Source organism: Heptranchias perlo, chromosome 22, assembly GCF_035084215.1.
Source record: "Heptranchias perlo isolate sHepPer1 chromosome 22, sHepPer1.hap1, whole genome shotgun sequence".
Lineage (NCBI taxonomy): Eukaryota > Metazoa > Chordata > Chondrichthyes > Hexanchiformes > Hexanchidae > Heptranchias > Heptranchias perlo.
Window position 1 is genome coordinate 36,147,661 of NC_090346.1, and position 22,134 is coordinate 36,169,794.

Consider the following 22,134-nt stretch of genomic DNA (forward strand, 5'->3'; position numbering starts at 1 on the left):
GGTGTGTGACTTGGAGGGGAACGTGCAGGTGGTGTTGTTCCCATGTGCCTGCTGCCCTTGTCCTTCTAGGTGGTAGAGGTTGCGGGTTTGGGAGGTGCTGTCGAAGAAGCCATGGCAAGTTGCTGCAGTGCATCCTGTGGATGGTACACACTGCAGCCACAATGCGCCAGTGGTGAAGGGAGTGAATGTTTAGGGTGGTGGATGGGGTGCCAATCAAGCGTGCTGCTTTGTCCTGGATGGTGTCGAGCATCTTGAGTGTTGTTGGAGCTGCACTCATCCAGGCAAGTGGAGAGTATTCCATCACACTTCTGACTTGTGCCTTGTAGATGGTGGAAAGGCTCTGGGGTATCAGGAGGTGAGTCACTCTCCGCAGAATACCCAGCCTCTGACCTGCTCTTGTAGCCACAGTATTAATGTGGCTGTTCCAGTTAAGTTTCTGGTCAATGGTGACCCCCAGGATGTTGATGGTGGGGGATTCAGCGATAGTAATGCCGTTGAATGCCAAGGGGAGGTGGTTAGACTCTCTCTTGTTGGAGATGGTCATTGTCTGGCACTTAACTGGCAAGTAACATTCGCGCCAGATATCAGCCCAAGCCTGGATGTTGACCGGGTCTTGCTGCATGCGGGCACGGACTGCTTCCTTATCTGAGGGGTTGCGAATGGAACTGAACACTGTAATCATCAGCGAACATCCCCATTTCTGACCTTATGATGGAGGGAAGGTTATTGATGAAGCAACTGAAGATGGTTGTGCCTAGGACACTGCCCTGAGGAACTCCTGCAGCAATGTCCTGGGGCTGAGATGATTGGCCTCCAACAACCACTACCATCTTCCTTTGTGCTAGGCATGACTCCAGCCACTGGACAGTTTTCCCCCTGATTCCCATTGACTTCAATTTTACTAGGGCTCCTTGGTGCCACACTCAGTGAAATGCTGCCTTGCTGTCAAGGGCAGTCACTTGCACCTCACCTCTGTCCATGTTTGGACCCAGGCTGTAATGAGGTCTGGAGCCGAGTGGTCCTGGCAGAACCCAAACTGAGCATCGGTGAGCAGGTTATTGGTGAGTAAGTGCAGCTTGATAGCACTGTCAACGACACCTTCCATCACTTTGCTGATGATTGAGAGTAGACTGATGGGGCGGTAATTGGCCGGATTGGATTTGTCCTGCATTTTGTGGACAGGACATACCTGGGCAATTTTCCACATTGTCGGGTAGATGCCAGTGTTGTAATTGTACTGGAACAGTTTGGCTAGTGGTGCGGCTAGTTCTGGAGTACAAGTCTTCAGCACCACAGCTGGGATGTTGTCGGGGCCCATAGCCTTTGCTGTTTCCAGTGCACTCAGCTGTTTCTTGATATCACGTGGAGTGAATCGAATTGGCTGAAGACTGGCTTCTGTGATGGTGGGGATATCGGGAGGAGGCCAAGATGGATCATCCACTTGGCACTTCTGGCTGAAGATGGTTGCAAATGCTTCAGCCTTGTCTTTTGCACTCATGTGCTGGACTCCACCATCATTGAGGATGGGGATGTTTACTGAGCCTCCTCCTTACAATACAGTGCTCCCTCAGCACTACAGTGAACTGTCGGGCTCGATTAAGAGCCCAAGTCCTGACATGGGGCTTCAACCCATGACTTTTTGACTCTGAGGTGAAACTGCTACGAAGTGTTACCAACTGAATCAGGTTGACAATTGTAAATAAAACAGAAAATGCTGGAAATACTCAGCAGGTCAGGCAGCGTCTGTGGAGAGAGAAACAGAGTTAACGTTTCAGGTCGATGACCTTTCGTCAGAACTGGAAGAAGTAAAGATTTAACAGTTTTTGAGCAAGGGAAAGTGGGGGGGGTGGTAGGGGAGGGGAGGATAAAACAAAAGGGCAGTAGTGATTAAATGACAGAAGGGATGATGGTGCAAGGCAAAGGGAGTGGTAATGGGACAAGTAAAGAAACAAAAGATGGGTATAGTGGAGCTGTAAGTGGCAACCGTTTTAATTCTCCCTTCCACTCCCACTTTGACCTCTCTATTCTCGGCCTCCGACACTGTTCCAATGAAGCTCAACGGAAGCACAACGAACAGCACCTTATCTTTCAGTTAGGCTCTTTACAACCCACAAGATTGATTTCAGTAATTTCAGATGTAGGGCATTCCTTATTTTGTGTGATTCTTAGACACTGGACAAATAGTCAAGCAAAGAAAGTTACCCTCACTCGCGATAGTTTTGTTGATCAAAAGTAATTATTTAATGATATCTTTCATTTGAGCATTCATGAAGCAAAATCAAACCATACATATGACTTTCCTCTATAAAATCCCGTTATATACTCAATAATTCGCAACGTTATCATGTAATGACTTAACAATTCATACACACCAGGCAAATCATTAATACATATACAACCTTTAAACCAAGGATTTTACTCATCGGGCCTGAAGGTTGATCAGCTCTTCAGTACTCGAGGTCCTCTTCTTGCATGATGTTCAATTACAGTGTGCGTTCCTTGTGACTGCCAGGTGGTGAAGAGAAGAGCCTGTTCTTCTCTCAAAGTCTGTTCATATTGTTTTTTTTACCACTAGGACATAGGATTGGGGAGGGTCATTCTTTTTGTCCAATCGCTCCCTGTCGCTATGCCTCAATCATTGATTGACAGTTTAGGCTTTGATCATGTGACTGGAGACCCTTTGATGGAGAAAACACCATGTGCTCGAACGATGGGTTGTAAAAGGCCCCTTTATTGTCTGTTTATGGCCTTTCATGTAGAGATAGCCCCTTACATTTCTACACCCAGACATTCTTCATGGTCCTTACATCTCCAATTTTGATTGTTTCATTGGCTTCAAATCCATTCCTTATACCATTTGACCATATGCTGGGTGCAATACTATTTGATGTTTTATAAATCCCAGTTCTTTTGAACAGATTACCCGATCGGAATGAGAGGCCCATGTTTTTTCACACCTATCATTGCTTTCCTGATCCGATGCCTTTGATGTATGTCTTTGTTGCCTTTTCTTACATTACCCCCTGCTGTGTTGAAAAGCTTGTGTTTCCAAAAGCCTATGTGTTTTGAAAGCCTGACAACACTTTAAACTCAATATTATCTATCTAGCTTATTTATTTAATAATCTAGATACCTATCCGCAGTACAAGGTCTTTGATCCTTCTCCAATGCCATCAGCGTCAGTGAGGGAAAAACAGGATTTGCGAGAACACAGTTTACCACATTACTGTGTTTGCATGTTTTCAAATGTCTTTGTTTAAAAGGGGTAAAGTTAACCCTTTCCTTCAAATATCTTTTGTTAAAGTGTTTTGAACCCCATATTCCCTCCTCAAGTGGGCCTGTTGAATCTATTGACTGATCCACTTCATACGCTGAGCATTTTCCTTGGTTATTAGGTTTTTATCATTGATTCCTGTTTGGGATGGTTTGCCGTGACATATGCAAAAAGAATATTTCTTTTCCATGTTTTCTGATTAAATGTCGCATTACACGTAAGTAAATCACAATAAACACTAGTATACATTGCGTACATATCAAAACCATACTAATCATTCTAACCTTTGGGTATTGTCCAACATTATATACTGTCTCCCACCATTCATGAGCACCTAGCACATTTAGCACTTTTTCTACATTCTCATTGTCTTGCTGCATTTTTACAAGGTGCTTCTGTAAAGTTTTAGTATGTTCTAGGATGGATTTAAGACTCGAGGATAATAGGGGTATTGGATGTCCAAACTGGACCACAGCCTCATGCTGCATTGGTATATTAACTTGAATCGTGGAGATAGCGTGGCTCACCACGGGTATCCGCACGATAGGACCTATCTTGGTCAATTCTGTCAGTACAAAACAAAAGATTGGGGATTCTATCTGGCACATATGATTGCCATGCTCATATGTAAATTTTATGGTAGTCACACAATATTCCCCTTGTCCTAGATAGACACTTTTCACCTAGTGGGCATCCCATGTCTGCAGTTGCACTGTACACATAGGACACTGGCCATCCAGGGCAAACCCATAGGCAGGTATGCCTGGGGTTGTGCTATCACACCTACATATCCAGGATCCTCTTGACCTGGGACAACAGTCCAGGCTAGGGGCCTTCCGTGTGTCTCCATTTTTCATAATCCGTTTGGGGAATATTATAAATTCCTTATGCACATCCCCATCAATAGTTCCGATGGATTCTACCTTAAAGACTTCCCATTGATCCTTTTCTATTAACCGTGGTAACCACATAACCACCAGTACGAACCTACACTCTGTTTTATTGTCTGCATCCATTTTACATGGTCACTGGACATAATATGTGACCAATTGCAACAGACAATGGTCTGTGCAGCCGTTAATATTGGACAATCTAATAAGGCCAACAAAATGTATTTTGCAGGTTTTCAAATGTCTTTGTTTAAAAGGGGTAAAGTTAACCCTTTCCTTCAAATATCTTTCGTTAAAGTGTTTTGAACCCCACGTTCCCTCCTCAAGTGGGTGTAATGTCATGTCGTCCTTTTCGTCCCACATCATGGATGAAACTTGAGGAATTGTTTCCTCCAGCTGATCCTCCGTCCTATATCTCCTGATTTTGTACCAGTCAGTACTATTCAAATTTTATGGTGTTTGAACCAATTCTTAAGGGTTTTATCACTTACTAAGTTGGGTACTCTGTTATTTTCAATATCCACCAAGCCCTGTTGTACCTGATTCAATAAAAACCCTCCATACATGGCACAGATAATATGGCCTTTGACACGTTCTGATCTTGTACTTCGTTATTATGTTGCTATTCCGTGGTATCACTCACGTCGGCCCTTTATCCTCACTATCTTGGTGTGCTGTTATGCTACATTTCTTCACTTTTTACTTGATATCCATTTGCACACAATATTAACATACATATTATCATTACAAACTGTAATTTCATCCTTGATGATGTTACGTTTGCCTTTCCCGATATTGGTCTCAAGTCAGGACCTAGGTCAAAACAAAACATTTGGGTAATGTCTGCTCTTTGTTAATATCTTATTACTTTTCGTGACCATCTTTTGTTTGGTCTCATTTGATTCGGACTCCACACAATGGAGGGATCTCCCATCCACAGTGGGCGAGGCCTCAGCCTCGGCCTTAATTACCATGGGCCAATATTTCTCCGCCCTGCCACAGGTGGGTGTAATGTCATGTCGTCCTTTTCATCCCACATCATGGATGAAACTTGAGGAATTGTTTCCTCCAGCTGATCGATCACACCAAGTATATCTCCCTTCTACTCTTAACTGATTGACATGGAACCATTTTTCTTTTCCCTTTCCCAGAACTACTTTGTACATTGATGGACTGGCTTTATCCATAATGGGGTATGGTCCAGAAAAATGAGCCGCAGATGGCCCTTTCAGTTGGTATATTTTTACCATCACTTTCTGTCCCACATCCCATTCTACTGCTTTGACTTTGGTGTCAAAATACATTTTGTTGGCCTTTTTAGATTGTCCAATATTAACGGCTGCACAGACCATTGTCTGTTGCAATTGGTCACATAATTGATTAACATACTGTTCCTGGGTCAAGGCTTGATACTGAGGCTCAGACATATCCTGATACATCAAATGTTCAGGAGTTCTCATCACCCTCCCTGTCATTAACTCATGGGGTGAAACCTTTGTGGTACGTGACTCAGTAGATTTCATAGCCATTAATGCAAAGGGCAACAACTGGTCCCATGTTCACTCAACCTCCTTAGCATTGTTTTTAATTTTCAGTTCATTCTTTCCACTATGCCTGATGAGGTAGGATTATGGAAGATATGGAATCTTGTTTTGATTCCTAACAGCTGCATAACCGCTTGCATTACCCCCAGTGAAATGACGTCCCCGGTCTGAGTTAATGGACTCCGGGAGTCCCCATCTGGTGAATATGTGATTCACCAGTGTCTTAGCAGTGGCCTGTGCCGTCGCATTGGGAGTCGGAAATGCTTCTGCCCACTTTGAGAATGTGTCGACTACCACCAATATGCACTGATTTCCACGAGAGGACTGGAGAAAGGGCCCAATATAATCAATCCGTAGATCTGTCCAAGGGCCAGTTGTTGGCCAAGTGTGGCGCAACAGTTCCTTCTTGGTATTCGCATCTGGGTTGTGTCGTACACAAATTAAACAGTAATGCTTCACCTGGTCTTTCTTTCTTGGCCACCATGCTACTTGCTGGAGCCTTTCTATTGTTCCCTGTGGGCCGGGGTGTCCTGAGGTGTGTGCATCATGCATCATCAAAGCATTTCTCTCATTCTGTGGCACCACCCACTTTTGATCGTACAGCAGGATCCCATCTTTCATCTTTAACTTGGGCTTATTAGCATAAGCTCCCCTTGGGCTTTCTTTCTTTTCTAACATTACCAAGACTGCCTTTATTTCAGGATCCCTGTCTTGTAGTTGTTTTAAATCAATTAGGTCAGGTTTTTTTTTGGGTTGATTGGCTTCCATTGGAGGAAACAGATCCCAATCTGTTCCCTCCTCACCTTCTTTAGCCAATTCATCTGCTTTCTGATTTCCCTCCCATAGAGGCTCATTTTCAGTAAATGCCTGGACTTAATGAATTGCTATTTCTCCGGGTACTTCCTGTGCTCTGTTAAAAATTACCTTCAGTGGAGTGGAGGGTAATGCCTTTCCATCGGCTGATATAAAGCATCTCTTTTCCCAGATCGGAAGGTACTCCATCAGAGAGTTACATACATACATGGAGCCTGAGTGTATGGTAAAGGGAGTTGGGAACTCAACTGGATGTGTGACCACATACGCTACAGCTGCCAATTCGACTGCCTATGCAGACATTTGTGCAGGCAGTTTAATAAATACTTCTATTTGTTTGTCCGGGTCATATATTCCACATCCTGTCTTCCTTTCTCCCTTCACTACTCTACTGGATCCATCCACATATATATCTCTCGAGTGTTTGGTAACACTGCGGACTTTATTGGACCACCTTGGTGGTTTTGGTTGGCCACCTTACACTGATGCTTCTCTCCCTGATACATCAGGTTTCCTGCCAAGCTGGGCTGGTTTGGGTTGTGATGGACTTTAATATCTCTGCCCTGCAATAATAGGGTCCACCGAGCCAAACGGACTTTAGGTACTGAACCGTCCTTTAATTGCCCATCTAACAACAATTCCGTTGGGGTGTGATTAGTTAATAGGTGTATCGGTGCTAATCCCACATTGTAAGTAAAATGCTTAATCGCCCAAAAGGTCACAAGCAAATGTTTCTCACATGCGGAGTAATTTACTACTTCTGGGCTAAGGACTCGGGACACATAAGTGACCGGTCTCTGTTTCTCATGGATCTCTTGAGATAGGACCGCTGATACAGAATATTCAGTGGCTGCTGCTTCTAAGTAGAAGGGCCTTTCTGGTTCAGCTGGGGCTAGGACAGGGGCTTTCGGCAACGCCTCCTTTAGCTTTGTAACTGCCTCTGTGTAGGCAGGGGTCCATTCCCAACTAGTATTCTTCTTTACTAGAGCATAGGGGGATGTACTCAATGCGGCAAAATCTTCTGTAAAATCCCGACAGTACCCCACCAATCCTAAGAATGACCGTACCACCTTAACCGATGTTGGGAAGGATAGTTCTTGCATGGATTTTATTTTTACTTCATCGATACCCCTCCCATCTTTGCTAATGTTTACTCCCAGAAAAGTTACTTTATCCTGTGTTATCTCTGCCTTCTTTGGATTAACCTTTAACCCTTCTCTCGTTAACAATTGCAATTGTTCTTTTAGCAATATTGCATGACTTTCCATATCCGGGGTATGCAACAATAAATCATCCACATACTGTATTAAGCATTCAGGCTGGCTAAACTGACTTATGCCTTTAGCTATTTGTTGGTGGAAAATAGAAGGGGAATTGTGAAACTCCTATGGTAAACATGTCCAGGTATACCGGTGGTCCTGGAATGTAAACTTGTACTGGTGTTCCGGATTAAGGGGAACTGACCAAAAGCCATTCGATACGTCCAATACTGTGAACATAGCGGATTTTGGTGTGGGTCTTATTAATACCTCGGGTGCCACCGTAGGGACGAATGAGGGTGTTGCTTTATTTAACTGTCGATAATTGATAATCAATCGCCAGGAGTCATCTGGTTTCTTAACAGGCCAAATAGGCACTTTTGTTCCAGTCGCTATTGGGCGTATCTTGCTGGAGGAGCGAGTCTATTGCTTTTCTGATGTGCTCCTTTGCTTCTCAAGGGCAACAATATTGCTTTGGTGGATGTGGCAGGTCTGGCCCCTGCATATCTACCACTCCTTTCATTCTATCACAATCATGTTTATGTTTGGCAAATGCTGCCTCATTCCCTTTTACTACCTGTTATATCTCGGCATAAATTACGGAATATTTCATCCAAGTCATAGCCTTTTATCTTGGTGATCACACAGATCTCCCCGTATCCTGGGATCACTACCGGTCCCTCTATCTCTGTCTCCTCAGCCTGCCAAAGAATGCTATTTCCCCACTAGTATATCCACTCCTTGTACTCCCTGCGTCATCTGCGTTAGGTTCATTAGTGTGCATACCCACGTTCCCTCACTAGATTCTATTTTTATTGGGATTGGCTGGGATTCAACACCTGTGTGGGAGTTTCCCGTGAATCCACTTAATCTCGAAGGTTCTCCAGTAGAAAAAGGAGATTCCCTCGGTTCTCGCACAGATGTGACAGTTTTGGACGCTCCCGTGTCAACCAAACATATGCTGTGTTGGCCCTCAACCTCAGCAGTTACACACGGTCGTCCATGTAAGTCATACTGTAACGAGCACAAATACTAAGTTGGGGCCTGTCCCTGTCATTGGGGACCGGGGGACAAACTGACCTCCGAACCTCCCAGTTGTTCAATCGAACACATAGGAGGGGCAGTGGCTCCTATCATTCCTCTTATTGCATCCTTAAACACTTTTCCATGTCTGTCAAACTGGGATAGAGCTTGGCTGGTTCTCTTCCCCTGGGTCTGGCTTCCCACACGGTGCCGTGGATTTCCTGCATGGGGGAGGGGGGTTTTACACATTCTGGCAAAATGTCCCATTTCACCACAATTGTGGCATTTCTTATCAGCATAGGTGTTCATTCTGGGTCCCTCTGCTTTAGGGCCCTCATTTTTCCATGCTGGAGCTTATATGGTGTACACTGGTTGTTTTATTTAACCCAATTTTCTATTGGGTTAAATAAAACAACCATTTAAGTACCATCCTTCTCATGACTACAGTGTCCATCTGAGCTGCATTGCCTGGGTCAAAGTCACCCCATGCTGATTGTATGTACGGCTGTGCATGACTAAGCAAAGTCCTCAACCACCTGGTAACATTATGACGAGACCCCAGGTTATCTCCGTCTAATCCTGGCCCATAGACACTCTCATAGTATTGCCATAAGTGCTGGGCATATACAAGTTCCTTGTCCAAATTTCCTCTCCTGTGTGAGTCCACCTCTGGACCTCACATCCATAGTAATAATTTTATTTTTTCAGCCGTGTCCATTCCGCCTTACTGTCGCGGTTTGGTCAACTTGGGCAAATTGTTTAAACACATTGCCTTTACCGTCAAATTTTGGAATGGCTTTAGCCATATCTTGTATTTGTTGGGGGGTATATGCAATAATAAATCTTTTTGATATGCTTGTTCTTTCATGTGTGGCGGGATCCACATTATATTTAATCTGTTCCATTCCTGCCATAGGGGGACCTATATCACATGAGGGTTGGTCATCATGGTGTCCATATTCAGTAGCCTCCCTGTTTAAATTATCCCACTCTTGTTCATCTAACTCACTATCACTATCGTCTCCCTTCATGGAGTAGATAATTCCTTGTTTTACTTGCAATGCTCTTTCCAATTCAGCTATCTTGTGTTTACAATGGGAATGGGATAATTCTGGTCCTCTACAGCTTTCTTTGTCGGCGTTCATCTGTACTCATGTGGCTGCTTTTAGGTCATCCCGCTGCAGCTCTGCTTTCCTTAAATCACTCTAAAAACTCATTTTGAGTTGCCTGACTTCAGATCAAATCATTTTCTTTAACTACCGCCTGAGTTTGAAAGTACTCGCCATGGCCCTCTAAGGTATGGATATGTTTTTCACTATTCTGTCCCACCTGTTTCCAATTATCAAGTGTCTTTCCCAACTGTTCCTTTACCTCTTCCAATTTCCTCTTTAGATCTGATACTTCTATTTCTAACCCTTGCTTTGCCTTCTCATCACTTTCTTTTTGTTTACTGAAGGCAAGTAGCCATACGGCTTTAGCCCGTTTTTTAAATGTCAGCCGCTCTTTTATCATATATGCCCACCTATCGTCGTATACTTCAAAGGGGTCTGACTGATGGTCCTCCACTTGGAACCAATCCTTATTCCTTGGTAACTCCATTGCTATGTATTTTTGAATTGCCGCTTCCATTACTATATTTCACCCGTCTCTACCTGTTTCTGATTCTCAAATGTTGTCCTTTAACCTTCCTATTATACCTTCCACCCGTCCCTGCCCAGAAAACTATGTTTCCGTTTAAACGTTAGCCCCAGTATTGTTTTAACTCGTTCTGTTATACCTTCCACCCTTAGCTCCAGTATAACCCTTTCTGCTAGGACACAAAATTTTCACTTTCTTTGTCTGACTATGTCAGTGTCCCATCTGGGGTGCCGTTAATGTAGGGAATTCCTTATTTTGTGTGATTCTTGGACACTGGACGAATAGTCAAGCAAAGAAAGTCACCCTCACTCACGATAGTTTCATTGATCAAAAATAATTATTTAATGATGTTATCATTCATACCAGCATTCATGAAGCAAAATCAAACCATACATATGACTTTCCTCTATAAAATCCCATTATACACTTAATAATTCACGATGTTATTATGTAATGACTTAAGAATTCATACACACATCAGGCAAATCATTAATACATATACAACCTTTAAGCCAAGGCTTTTGCTCATTGGGCCTGAAGGTTGATCAGCTCCTCAGTACTCGAGGCCTTCTTCCCCTTGTGTGATGTTCAACTACAGTCTGCGTTCCTTGTGACTGTCGGGTGCTGAAGAGGAGAAGAGCCTGTTCTTCTCTCAAAGTCTGTTCATATTGTTTTTTTTACCACTAGGACATAGGATTGGGGAGGGTCATTCTTTTTGTCCAATCACTCCCTGTCGCTATGCCTCAATCATTGATTGACAGTTTAGGCTTTGATCATGTGACTGGAGACCCTTTGATGGAGAAAAGACCATGTGCTCGAACGATGGGTTGTAAAAGGCCCCTTTACTGTATGTTTATGGCCTTTCATGTAGAGATAGCCCCTTACATTTCTACACCCAGACATTCTTCATGGTCCTTATATCTCCAATTTTGATTGTTTCATTGGCTTCAAATCCATTCCTTATACCATTTGACCATATGCTGGGTGCAATACTATTTGATGTTTTATAAATCCCAGTTCTTTTGAACAGATTACCCGATCGGAATGAGAGGCCCATGTTTTTTCACACCTATCATTGCTTTCCTGATCCGATGCCTTTGATGTATGTCTTTGTTGCCTTTTCTTACATTACCCCCTGCTGTGTTGAAAAGCTTGTGCTTCCAAAAGCCTATGTGTTTTGAAAGCCTGACAACACTTTAAGCTCAATATTATCCATCGAGTTTATTTATTTAATAATCTAGATACCTATCCGCAGTACAAGGTCTTTGATCCTGAAACTCAGACTTCTCCAATGCCATCAGTGTCAGTGAGGGAAAAGCAGGATTTGCGAGAACACAGTTTACCACATTACAGGTTTTCAAATGTCTTTGTTTAAAAGGAGTAAAGTTAACCCTTTCCTTCAAATATCTTTTGTTAAAGAGGTTTGAACCCCACACAGATCATAACCACTGCTCCCATTTTTTCGGACAGCTGGTGCTGGTAATGGTTCTGCTGTTGCCATTTACAGCTTCTCTAGACCCCTCTTTTGTTTCTTAACTTGTCCCATTACCACCCTCCTTGCCTTGCACCATCATCCCTTTTGTCATTTAATCACTCCTGCCCTCCACCCTATCACGGACCTACCCTTTTGTTCTTTCCTCCCCCAACTCCCCTTTCCCTGGCTCTGTACTTGCTTAAAAACTGTTAAATCTTTACTTCTTCCAGTTCTGACGAAAGGTCATCGACCTGAAACGTTAACTCTGTTTCTTTCTCCACAGATGCTGCCTGACTTGCTGAGTATTTCCAGCATTTTCTGTTTTTATTTCAGATTTCCAGCATCCGCAGTATTTTGCTATAAATATTGAAGTAGATTATGGGCTATGGTAATTGTGGAAAATTGCAGCTGATTTGATGAGAGATACCACAGTTTTATAATGCCATAGAATATTCTGGCAGGAATTAAAACATTTTATGGAAGTTTCTGGGAACAGTCGAAAATTTCTAGTCCCGATTTTTATAACTACAAGTGTACGTTTATAATGAAGGATGCTCTGCTAAGTGACTCATGTAGGATGCATGTGATCTAGGACAGAAGCCAAGTAATGCAGGAGCACCTGTTATCTGTTATAATGACAGAGTAATTGAGCATTTTGGGGTTACAAAGTTCAGCAAAATGGTGACTTGTTGCCCTGATTTTTGAACATGAGCAGTTTTAATAAAAACAGTAACACAAATACACTGTGTTGGTTCTAACATTTTCCCATGATCTCACTGTGCTGAAATGGGCAAAGCTTATTAAGGAAATTAATTACTCAGCAGTCAGTGGGCAACTGGATAATTGAAATAAACATTAAATTTAAAATTCTGTTCACTGCATTTTCAATCGTTATTTTTTGCTTGGTTTTACACGGATTTATTGCTTACGTAAACCAATATCTAGCCAACGATTGAGGCTCAATGTATTTGATTTGTCTTAGAATTAGTGGGACGTAATATCAGTCCTGGATATGTATGTCATTAGAATGTAAATTGTGCTTTGCAACAAACCTTCTTGCATCAAATGTAATGTCATGAATGTAATTTAATCTGAAAGAGTTTTGTCCTTTGCATTCCAAAGCAGTGGCAACACGCTTAAGTGAACAGAATTTCAGAGAAAAAGCATAAGGCTGTCTCCGTCAGCAATACAAAATCTGTGTACAAAGAAGATGTTTGGCAGTGGCTCTCTCTCCCGACTCCCTCATATCCAGGACTACTCAACAGTGCAGAAAGAAGTGAAAATACTTCACGAGGGTAGGCGAGGGTAGCCTGTCACCGCACTCTGCCTTTCCTCCCTCCCCACCCCGGGGCACTACCTTCAACCTCTTAAAGCAATACTTGCATTACAAGTCCTTCACACTACTCCCTGAGTAAAGGTTCCTACAACTCCCTTAACACACATTAACAACAACAACTTGCATTTATATAGCGCCTTTGACGTAGTAAAATGTCCCATGGTGCTTCACAGGAGCATTATCAAACAAAATTTCACACTGAGCCACATAAGGGGGTATTAGGACAGATGACCAAAAGCTTGGTCAAAGAGGTAGGTTTTAAGGAACATCTTAAAGGAGGAGAGAGAGGCGGAGAGGTTTAGGGAGGGAATTCCAGAGCTTAGGGCCTAGGCAGCTGAAGGCATGGCCACCAATGGTGGAGCGATGAAAATCGGGGATGCGCAAGAGGCAAGAATTGGAGGAGTGCAGAGATCTTGGAGATTGTAGGGCTGGAGGAGATTACATAGATAGGGAGGTATGAGGCCGTGGAGGGATTTGAAAACAAGGATGAGAATTTTAAAATCGAGGTGTTGCTGGACCGGGAGCCAATATAGGTCAGCGAGCACAGGGCTGATGGGAGAACGGGACTTGGTGCGAGTTAGGGTACGGGCAGCAGAATTTTGGATGAGCTCAAGTTTATGGAGGGTAGAAGATGGGAGGCCGGCCAGGGGAGCACTGGAACAGTCCAGTCTGGAGGTAACAAAGGCATGGATGAGGGTTTCAGCAGCAGATGAGCTGAGGCGGGGCGGAGACTGGCGATGTTACGGAGGTGGAAGTAGATGGTCTTGGTGATGGAGCAGATATGTCGTCGGAAGCTCATCTCAGGATCAAATAGGACAGCAAGGTTACAAACGGTTTGGTTCACCCTCAGACAGTGGCCAGGGAGAGGGATGGAGTCGGTGGCTAGGGAACGGAGTTTGCAGCGGGGACCAAAGACAATGGCTTCGGTCTTCCCAATATTTAGTTGGAGGAAATTTTTGCTCATCCAGTACTGGATATCGGACGAGCAGTGTGACAAATGAGAGACAGTGGAGGGGTCGAGGGAGGTGGTTGGGAGGTAGAGCTGGGTGTCGTCAACATATATGTGGAATGTGACGTCGTGTTTTTGGATGATGTCGCCGAGGGGCAGCATGTAGATGAGAAAGAGGGGGAGGGGCAACGATAGATCCTTGGGGGACTCCAGAGGTAACGGTACAACCCCATAACCTCTTCCTCCACTCCTAACATCCTCATCTCTCCCATCATCTCTCCCATCACCATTATCACACTCCTTAACTGGACAACCTTATCTTCACACACAAAACCTTCCACCTCCTTAGCTTGCAATAAAGGAAATCTTTGCTTTGAAATAGACTGAGCACTTGTGTTGTGATTTGTTATTTATGAACATTATAGTAAGCCAAGGAATTCAGTAAGTTTGGACTACTTCAGATGATGATTCTTGGCAAGGTCCTGCTGGGCCAAAGAAATCTGCTTTGGTGTCATCTGGTAGGGCACGTAGAAGAAGCTAAGGCTGAGGTACTGCCACTGCAGCCAATCAGTCGTTGAAGATGTCCTGCAGAATCTGCCCTCTGATGCCCCTTGCAGGGGTGAGTGAGGACACAGCCTGGTTTGCATCACAAACGAGCTGGATATCCTGGGAATGGGACCCCTTCCTATTCACGTACACCAGTGGCTGCTGGATCGGTGCCTTCAGTGCCATACGCGTGCCATCATGGAACCCTGCACCCTGGGGAATCCAGCAGAAATCCCTGGCTCTATCCCTCTGCTGGCTGGTGATGCCTGAGTGGAAGTAATTGGCTGGCGTATGAAAGAGGGTGTCCATCACCCGCACGATAAAAACGCTGACAGCTCGCTGGCTAATGTTGCACAGATGCCCTGTGGCAGCCCGGGATAATTCAGAGCCACAAAAGTTGTTGGCTGCTGTCACTTTAATTGCCACTGATAGACTAGTTGTGGCAGTGGAGCAAGTTAACAAATCTTCATCATGAAGTTGGCAGAGGTGCCCAATGGCATCCTTGGAAAGGCCCTCGTAGGACTGGTGTGGCCTGTACACGTGTTGGGGAAGGTAGTGCCTGTGGGCTGCTGTCCTCAGCCATGCTGCCTGATTCTTGTGGTCTGGACATACTCATGCTGCAACCCCTCCTCCAGTACGATGGCATAGAGCGGTTTGCCCATGGGGAAAGCCATCCTTAGTCCAAAGTTGATCTGAGTGTGGGTTTGAAGGGGGTGGGGTTGGTGGGTAAGTCAGGGGTCCCAAAGTGATTTTCTGGAATGAGAGGAAAATGAAGTGCAGGTGTTAATGATTAAAAGCTGTGACGGAACAGGTTAAAGAAAGGTCCTCGGAAGCCTGTAATCAGTCAGTGAATTTGGTGCCCACTTCAGAGCACCAACTCCTCACTACACTTGTCTGAGGAGCAAGGGTGAGCTGATAGACATTTTTTGGGGAGTGTAAAGTTACACCAATTGCAGGTGCAGCATAAACTTCTGCATACTTGAATTACAGAGCTTTGACGGACGTAAGATTTGCATTGTTTAAAAGATCGAGGAAGTTTGCATTTAGTGAAATAACAGTACTTAAGCAGCATAATACAATAAAGCGCAAATTTCTTCTATCGCATCGGCGCAGTAAGGGCATAACAACAGTGTAAGTGCTGAAGACAATGAGGAAAGTCAGGGCCAGTGTTTCCCTAAACAGGAGAGTGAGTGGTGCAGAGTATTGGAAGAACATTTGTTCTGTAGTCTTTGTGACTTTTGTTTTGGAATTGGTGGAGGGTTTTACAGGTCTATTGTCTCACTGATGATAAGGTCCTATGTAAGGTGAATATGAGCAGTCTTTTAGTCCACTTCCCAGTCAACTAGCGTCACAGTGCGAATCTACCCACAAATCCAGAGATATTGAGGACTAATTCAGTTTCTCTGAGTAAATTTGCCAAATAGCCAGAAATCACACAAAATTTGACATAAGTGTAATGGGACGGGGAGAAAGCAAGCTCTTCTGAAAGTGAGGTTGAGAAATATTACCATGGTAATGTCGGTGAGCTCTGTTTTGCCTCCGGCCCATGTTTAACCTAGGAGTGCGTGATGCTGTCACTAGGTATAAAAGGTGGAAAATTGTTTCATTCCTGAGCACGATCATCCATCACCTAGATGAACACAACGTCAATAAATAAATAAAATGTCCCCAAGCTTAAAATTGGTTTAACAGTGCAATGCTTTAGACTCTTATGGCAGCAATTCTCTAATGATGCTCACAATGGATATATTTTACAGTGAAACAACACAGCTGAAGAAATCGCAAACACCAAGAGGAATACTTAAACAAACTTTCAATCCTCTTGGTAGAACAAACTCCTTTGAGAAGGAGAAACATTAACAAGTGAAGCTTGCTCCCTGCAGCAGTGCTAACTGCCTTATACTTGTGTGGAGTGTATGAGGGAATATGTAAAGTAGCTGCCTAGCAACATTTCTGCCAAGATGTGCTTTTGAAGCATCAACACATTTAAGTTCAAAAATTCCTTTACCAACAATGGACTGTCAGCACCATTATTTAGCTCTATAAGTTTTGAATAGTCTGTTCCAAATGTTACTTAGCTTCTTACCATCTGCCACATTTAAAATGTTCTCCTCTCAGGTTTAGTTCATTGGATTCCCTGGCTATTCTTTCCTGCATTTGGTAGTATACTGATGAATTTGAGTACAGATCCAGTATGGTTAGTTTCTACAGTACGAACAGGTTGGTAATTTTCTCTTTCTTTGCGTCTGCCGCCTTTAGCAATTGTTTAATGATTGTTACGTTTCCCTCCATATAAGTTAGGCTCTCAACCATCCCCATAAACTCTGGATGTTTTGTCGCGAGGAGCTTTGCTGTGGCAGAGAAAAGGAGGAACTTTATTTTAGAAATTAAGCAACTTGAAATGAGAAACGTCACAAGTATGGAAGTAATGCGTGTGGGCAAGTTTCTCATTGGAAATTGGGACAGTATCTTTTATTATCGCAACGATGTATAATTCTATTAACTGGTTCATGTAGGTACAAAATACAACCAAGTTAAATAAAAAATGCTATTCTTTGGGCCTCGATGATATGTTGGAGCTGATTGCCAATGTTGATTGTCAGACTTGACTATTCCAATGCTCTCCTGGCCGGTCTCCCACCTACCACCCTCCGTAAACTTGAGCCCATCCAAAACTCTGTGGTCCGTATCCTAACTCACACCATGTCTCGTTCACCCATCACCTGTACTCACATACCTATATTGGTTCCCGGTCCAGCACCGCCTCAATTTTAAAATTTTCATCCTTCTGTTCAAATCCCTTCATGGTCTCGCCCCTCCCTATCTGCCACCTCCTTCAGACCTACAACCCTCTGAGATCTCTGCGCCCCTCCAATTCTGGTTTCGTGCGCATCCCCAATTTCCTTCGCTCCACAATGTTGTCTCTAACTTTGATTGAAATTACTTCCTGTTTCAGAGCCGTAACGATGAGCCAACTTGAATGAACGAGGAGCAGTATTAGTCGGTTAGAACACATGACCAATGTTTATTTCTGCTTTTTTATTTAATGTTTTCTTAGCTGAAAAGGCGAACGACGACTTCTTTGCCAAACGTCAACACTTTGCAGAACTAGCAGCGAAAGGGACCCTGCCCCTGCATCCGGTGCAGATACCGATAGACCACGAGGACCCAATCCACAGCACGGACACCTACAAGCCCAAGCTACCTGGGCAGAAGAACAAAATCACCAAGATGCACACGCACCCACTGGTCTTCGATTCAGACTACAAAACCTGGGACACAAACGACACAACCATCCGACGGCAGGCCTACGCCAACAAGAGGCCCTGCACGGTGGGTCCACTGGCTGAGAAACACAGTCCTCAGCCGCAGCATTACCTGTCGCAGCAGCCGTACTTTGTAACCAACAGCAAAACAGAAGTGACAGTGTGATTATCATCATCATTTTTTTTTAAAAAAGCAAGCTGATGTTCCAAGAATTACCTGACCGAGAATTGAACAATTTTGAAATGGACTCACGTTGTCGGCTAATGCTGTTGGGGCTGTGGAACTAAAATCTGAATAATGAGCAATACACACTGGAGGTTTAATAATGATGGACTTTGTGTTCATGTTTAAAAAAAAAAGAAAAAAAAAGTGATTTTCTTTATTAAAAAAACAGATGACCAGTATTTCACTTTGCAGTAGCACAATTCAGTTTTCAGTAGTTGAAGGCTATTGAGATAAGGAATTACTTGTGTAAATGTTTAAGACTTGTGTAATGTTTAAGGGAGCACGTTTTCCGTAGTTTTATAAGTTCCTCTAGACATTTGGAAAAGGAAGGCTGGATAAAGCAGACCCTGTCTTACCGGTCGCCATTTGATCAGCTTGGTAACTCTCAGCTGCCTTTAGTGTCACTGGGAAGACTGGAGAATGTAGGTTGTGCCTTTACTATGGATAACGATGCTGTTCACTTAGGAAATGGTTGGTAGTCCCACTTTTTCTCCATCTCTCTTTTAATCTCTGTCGATGTTGTAGTTGCATTCTGCATTCTGCAACAAGAAAGTGGTCAAATTAGGCCAATAAGATCAGACACTAGAGTTGGGCACCACCCCCACATCTGTGAAGTAGATCTCTGTGGACTTTTCCTCTCAATTAATTGTCGTGATGGGCTGACTCAGGAGGCCCTGAGGGTAAACAGTTGAAAAAAAAACGAGGAAAGGAAAATACATTTTCACCACATTTTATCCTAGTTCAGAAAGAAATCATAAAACTTGTTTGACTCCCACCATCGGTTTTTATATTGTGTACGGAGGAAGCAAATGTATTTTTTTATTAGTGATTGCACATTTGGTTTCTGCTAACAACTAATGATTGTCTTCAGTTTTGGGAACAACTTGTTTTAGCTTTGTGTCTCGTGTATTATAGGTTGGTTCACCAGGATTTCCTGCATCTGTCCGCTTACCAGATGCTATGGTTTCCTTCTATTTGAAACAGAAACTGGGGCTACGACAGCATTTTGCACAGCTCTGAAATCTGTGCACTAATTGATTAAGGTTATTTATCATCGTACATAGCATACCTGAGCATGAAATTTAAAATCCCATTCTGTATGAAGTATATGCTTTTGTCTTTCCCATTTTATGATGCACATAACCAGTTATATTCGTAGGCCCTATAGAATGATTTTTAGGCCAAAGGCTTTTAATAGCAAGAAAAATCATTTTAATTCATTTTTTCATATTCTACTGTATATATGTAATACATTTTCTATGCTTAAGCAACTCAGTGAGCCATGACTGAGCATAATTCCCCTTTTAATCCAGTCTCTGTATTCTGCTGCCTCATGAATCTGCCTCAGATGATATGTTAGTCCACTGTGGGGTGGGGGGAGGGGGGAGGGGGGCGGGGGGAGGGGTAGAGCTTTACACGTGCTTCCTACACTGACATGGCAAATATGGGTACAGTGTTCCATTCCCCCGATTCGATGGCCATCACTGTGATGTGTGCAAAGCTTCACCAAAAAAATAAATAAAGCAGAAGCAAGCAAAAAGCAACAGAAACTGTTTTTATACAGGGGCCGGTTTCATGAACCAACAGGGTTGGGGAGGAACTGTTAGTGCTGACACTCTCTTGTAAACACTTCTCCCTCACACTCAATTGGCAGAAAATTTCGACATGGGTGCCAAACGGGTGGGACATCGGCGGTGTGCCCGCAGTGCCCGTCCACACTCGGCGGTTAGCAGGCCCGAACCACTTTCAGATTGGTGCTTCATTTAACATTTTGCCGACGAGCTGCTCGACGGCTTCCTGCAGGGGAAAATTGGCAGACCGCAGCATGTAGGCTGTTGGCAGGCAAGGCCTGGCAGGGCGGGGTGGGGTGGGGGGGGCGGTGGTGGTGGTGGAGGTGCGGATACCGGAGGGCACCTTTAAAGGCCACCAATTAGTCCTTGCCTGGAGAAATGGGGCTGGCAGGCGCGTGCATGCTCTGCCCATTTATCTTTGAAAGTTACGATTGGGGTCCTCTAACAAGTGTAAAACTCCAATTTGTATATCTGAACAGCCTCTCACCGGGTTTGGGCAGGAGTGCTGAGCACCCATTTAAAGACCTGCCTGAAACTTGATACATGAGGTCCCCACCACCCTTTCAGCTGCCGCCCACCCATTTTTCAGGCGAGAAATGGACGGCCACCAGTTGAAAGTCTCTCCCGATGATTTCTCTCTCCTTACCTTTGCTTTTAATAGAGGACCACCTGAAGAAATCTCAGTTAAAACTGTAAAGGAAAATTGTATAGGCAGCATTGAAGGTTAGACCAGCCAACATGGTTAACACTAAACTGCCCTCTGAAGTGGCCTAGCAAACTGCTCAAATATATCAAAACAGGAAGGTGACCGTATTAGGGCAACTGGGGATGGGCAATGAATGCCGGCCTTGCCAGTGACACCCACACCCCAAGATAATTTTTTAAAAAGGGGAATGGGGGAGAGCAAGGAAACAGGAGGCAATTTGTTCCTTACCTGCCAGCTCATAAGACTGTTCTTACTATAAACAGGGAGGTTTCAAGCACGAGCAAGAATTTGGAGATCAGAAATAAAAACAGAAAATGCTGAAAACGCTCAGCAAGTGAGGCAGCATCTGCGGAGAAAGAAACAGAGTTAACGTTTCAGGTCGAAGTCCTGTCGTCAGAACCTTTCGTCTTCGACCTGAAACATTAACTCTGTTTCTTTCTCCGCAGATGCTGCCTCACTTGCTGAGCTTTTCCAGCATTTTCTGTTTATATTTTAGATTTCCAGTATCCGCAGTATTTGCTTTTGAATGTGGAGATCAGAGTTACCTGAAGAATGCAGCATCTATTGGACAGTAAACCAAGCTGAGTTACATTCCGCATGGCAGCAATATTTCTCTTTGCACTACAGTCTTTACTGTCCAAACAACTCCCCCGCTACTGCAGCATTCTATTAGTGAAATGCACATTATCACAAATTGTAATAAAATAATTCTCAGCAAACAAGCAGTATTCAAACCTAAGATCGCACTAAGCAGGGTTTTACCATTCTCTTAGAGCTTTCACGTTAGCACAATTGACTGATTGATCCAATGCTCTTTCTCTTCTTTCTTTACGGCACACCTGTTCAACCTATTTTCTTTGACTGCCTTTTGCTTTTCCTCCTTGCTTGTTCTGCCTTTATTCAAACCTTCATTTGTTTCAGGATCCATTTTAATGTCACAACCCACTTAACTGTCGACTTTGCTTGTGGGTTGATGATAATAAGGGGGTTGTGATTTCACAGCTGTAGGGACTCATGAGCACTTAAACATCACTTACTCCATTTAATACATCTCTTAAGCGTATATTTTACTTAATGGCCGCATTTTCAGCTTGGCTGGATAGTATTAACTGTGGGCATGCAATGGCTGACATATCTTTGGACCCAATATTGGAGCATGTGGAGATTTGATGCAGCACAGTCGAGATGGTGTATGTACCTTGCTGGTAGTAGAAGCACTCGGAGCTGGTATTTGTACTGTACAAGTTGAGGTGGGCTGGTGGGAGGAGGGGTCCTCAATGGTTCTCCTCTGAAGCTGTTGCAAAGAGCTTGTTATAAATAATATCAGGGGAGGCATACTGTTGACACAAAGTCCGGATTTAGTAAGTAACGATGGAAAAGAGTAGACACCAGTTCTAGTAGAAATCATTTTTATTTGTCCGTAAGCAAGTTGCTCAGCTGTTACAGGTGTTTGGGCGCTTGCCCTTTATCTTTGCACTCAGTTTTCCTGCACCACTGACTCGAACACGGTGTCAAAGCAGCTCCACTTCCATGCGTTCACGTATAGTAGTTTGAATCAACACCGAGCAATAGCAAGCACTGGCTGGGGAGAATACTGTTTGTTTGCTGTCCTCAATATA

General features: G+C 43.7%; 1 protein-coding gene across 1 annotated transcript in view; it reads left to right on the forward strand.

Annotated features, from left to right (window-relative positions):
* Positions 1–18,266, forward strand: part of shisa9a (shisa family member 9a) — a 200,762-nt gene extending 182,496 nt beyond the window's left edge. The window contains exon 4 of the mRNA XM_068003734.1: positions 17,805–18,266. Coding sequence (XP_067859835.1) covers positions 17,805–18,178 — 374 coding nt within the window. The 3' untranslated portion in view covers positions 18,179–18,266. The remainder of the gene's footprint in view (positions 1–17,804) is intronic.
* Positions 18,267–22,134: the final 3,868 nt, after the last annotated feature.